At 41.4% G+C, this 2,500-nt stretch overlaps 1 protein-coding gene across 1 annotated transcript in view; it reads left to right on the forward strand.

Annotated features, from left to right (window-relative positions):
- The window catches only part of LOC135092809 (heme transporter FLVCR1-like), a 23,053-nt gene that overhangs the window by 5,320 nt on the left and 15,233 nt on the right, over positions 1-2,500 (forward strand). The window contains 1 exon segment of the mRNA XM_063991502.1: positions 2,059-2,360. Coding sequence (XP_063847572.1) covers positions 2,059-2,360 — 302 coding nt within the window.

A 2,500-nucleotide genomic window follows, 5' to 3' on the forward strand; every position in this document is an offset into this window, starting at 1 on the left:
AAGCTCTCTCTCTCTCTCTCTCTCTCTCTCTCTCTCTCTCTCTCTCTCTCTCTCTCTCTCTGATTATCTAATATGCATAGATTATTATTATTATTATTATTATTATTATTATTATTATTATTATTATTATTATTATTATTATTATTATTATTATTATTATTATTATTATTATTACTACTACTACTACTACTACTACTACTACTACTACTACTGCTACTGCTACTACTACTACTACTACTATCACTATTATTTCTATCACTATCACTTATACCACAACTGATAGGGAAGGGCACGAGGAAGAGGAGGAGGAGGAGGAGGAGGAGGAGGAGGAGGAGGAGGAGGAGGAGGAGGAGGAGGAGGAGGAGGAGGAGGGGTCAAGGCTGATGATTAGGAGAATGTGTGTGTGTGTGTGTGTGTGTGTGTGTGTGTGTGTGTGTGTGTGTGTGTGTGTGTGTGTGTGTATGTGTGTGTCGTGGCCCGGGTCAGTTGAGTGGCAGCGCTGGTGGTGGTGAGTCGTGGGGAATAGTGGTGGTGGTGGTGGTGGTGGTAGTGGTGGTAGTGGTGGTGGTGGTGGTGGTGGTGGTGGTGGTGGTAACTATACATGTACAAAAATAAACAGTGAGAGAGAGAGAGAGAGAGAGAGAGAGAGAGAGAGAGAGAGAGAGAGAGAGAGAGAGAGAGAGAGAGAGAGAGAGAGGAATATTGGACTGGAAAAAAACAAACAAACAAACAACAAAGAAAACAAAGAAAGGAAAGTGTGCAAATAATTCATACAACAACAACAACAACAACAACAACAACAACAACAACAACAACAACAACAACAACAACAACAACAACAACAACAACACTCAATACACACATCATAAAAAGTAAAAAAAAAAAGAAAAAAAGAAAGAAAAAAAGAAGAACCTAACCAAAATTAAATTAATGACGTGTGTGTGTGTGTGTGTGTGTGTGTGTGTGTGTGTGTGTGTGTGTGTGTGTGTGTGTGTGTGTGTGTGTTATTAGTGGCATAATTATAGTTTATTTTATATCATTTCTTATTAGTTGTAGTTAAACGGACGGTATGTATGCAGTTCTAGTAGTAGTAGTGGTAGTAGTAGTAGTAGTAGTAGTGGTAGTAGTAGTAGTAGTAGTAGTAGTAGTAGTAGTAGTGGTAGTAGTATTTCTGCTTTGTATATTGATTCTTCTTCTTCTTCTTCTTCTTCCTCTTCATGTTCTTCTTCTTCTTCTTCTTCTTCTTCTTCTTCTTCTTCTTCTTCTTCTTCTTCTTCTTCTTCTTCTTCTTCTTCTTCTTCTTCTTCTTCTTCTTCTTCTTCTTCTTCTTCTTCTTCTTCTTCTTCTTCTTCTTCTTCTTCTTCTTCTTCTTCTTCTTCTTCTTCCTAATTTTCTTTCCTTGTTTATTTCAATTTTTCTTTCTAATTTTTCTTCCTTTTGCTTGTCTGTGTGTCTGTCTTCTTCTTCTCTTCCTCCTCCTCCTCCTCCTCCTCCTCCTCCTCCTCCTCCTCCTCCTCCTCTTCCTTCTCTCCCTATCAATATCATTCATTATCTTCATTTGATTATAATTTAGAAATCAGTAATGAATGTAATGATAGTGGTGGTGGTGGTGGTGGTGGTGGTGGTGGTGGTGGTGGTGATAGTGAAATGGTTCTTGAATATTAATTGATCGTTTTAATTACTACTTATCTGAGAGTTAATACTATTGGAGTGTGACTGTGCATGTGTGTGTGTGTGTGTGTGTGTGTGTGTGTGTGTGTGTGTGTGTGTGATCAATATTCTTCAGCTGATAACCTTCTTCCAGCTTATCATTTTGTCTGGAGGCGAGGCGAGGTGAGGTTGGGTCTCTCTCTCTCTCTCTCTCTCTCTCTCTCTCTCTCTCTCTCTCTCTCTCTCTCTCTCTCTCTCTCTCTCTCTTAGTGTCTATTTCCCTTCTCGTCCTTTTCTACAACTACAACAACTACAACAACACTTACTACCACTACTACAACACCACCACCACCACCAGCACAACCCAGCCCAGAGGTGCCCAAACTAACCAATCCCTTCCTTCTACAGGATTAACAATGTCGGTATCAGACGGCTTGGCGGGTACTGGGAAGGAGGTGGACGCTGGCGAGGCTCCTGGTATGGGTGTGGCGATGGGCGTGCGAACCTACAAGATCCGCTGGTTCATTTTGTGCCTCTTCGTGTTGTACTCCATGTCCAACGCCTTCCAGTGGATCCAGTATTCCATCATAGCTAATGTTATTGTAGAATATTACGGCGTGGACACAACCCTGGTGGACTGGTTGTCAATGATATATATGATAACCTACATTCCTCTCATCTTCCCCGCGTCTTGGTACCTGGAGAAGGCGGTAAGTGGCGTGGCGTGGCGTGTATGTGTGTGTGTGTGTGTGAGAGAGTGAATGAGTGCTTTAAATGTCTGGAAAAGTTTAAAAAAAGTGTGTTTTGGTAGAGTGAGTGAACTTGTGGGGCGGTAAGAGGCGTGGCGTGG

This window comes from Scylla paramamosain, chromosome 41, assembly GCF_035594125.1.
Source record: "Scylla paramamosain isolate STU-SP2022 chromosome 41, ASM3559412v1, whole genome shotgun sequence".
NCBI classification, from domain to species: domain Eukaryota; kingdom Metazoa; phylum Arthropoda; class Malacostraca; order Decapoda; family Portunidae; genus Scylla; species Scylla paramamosain.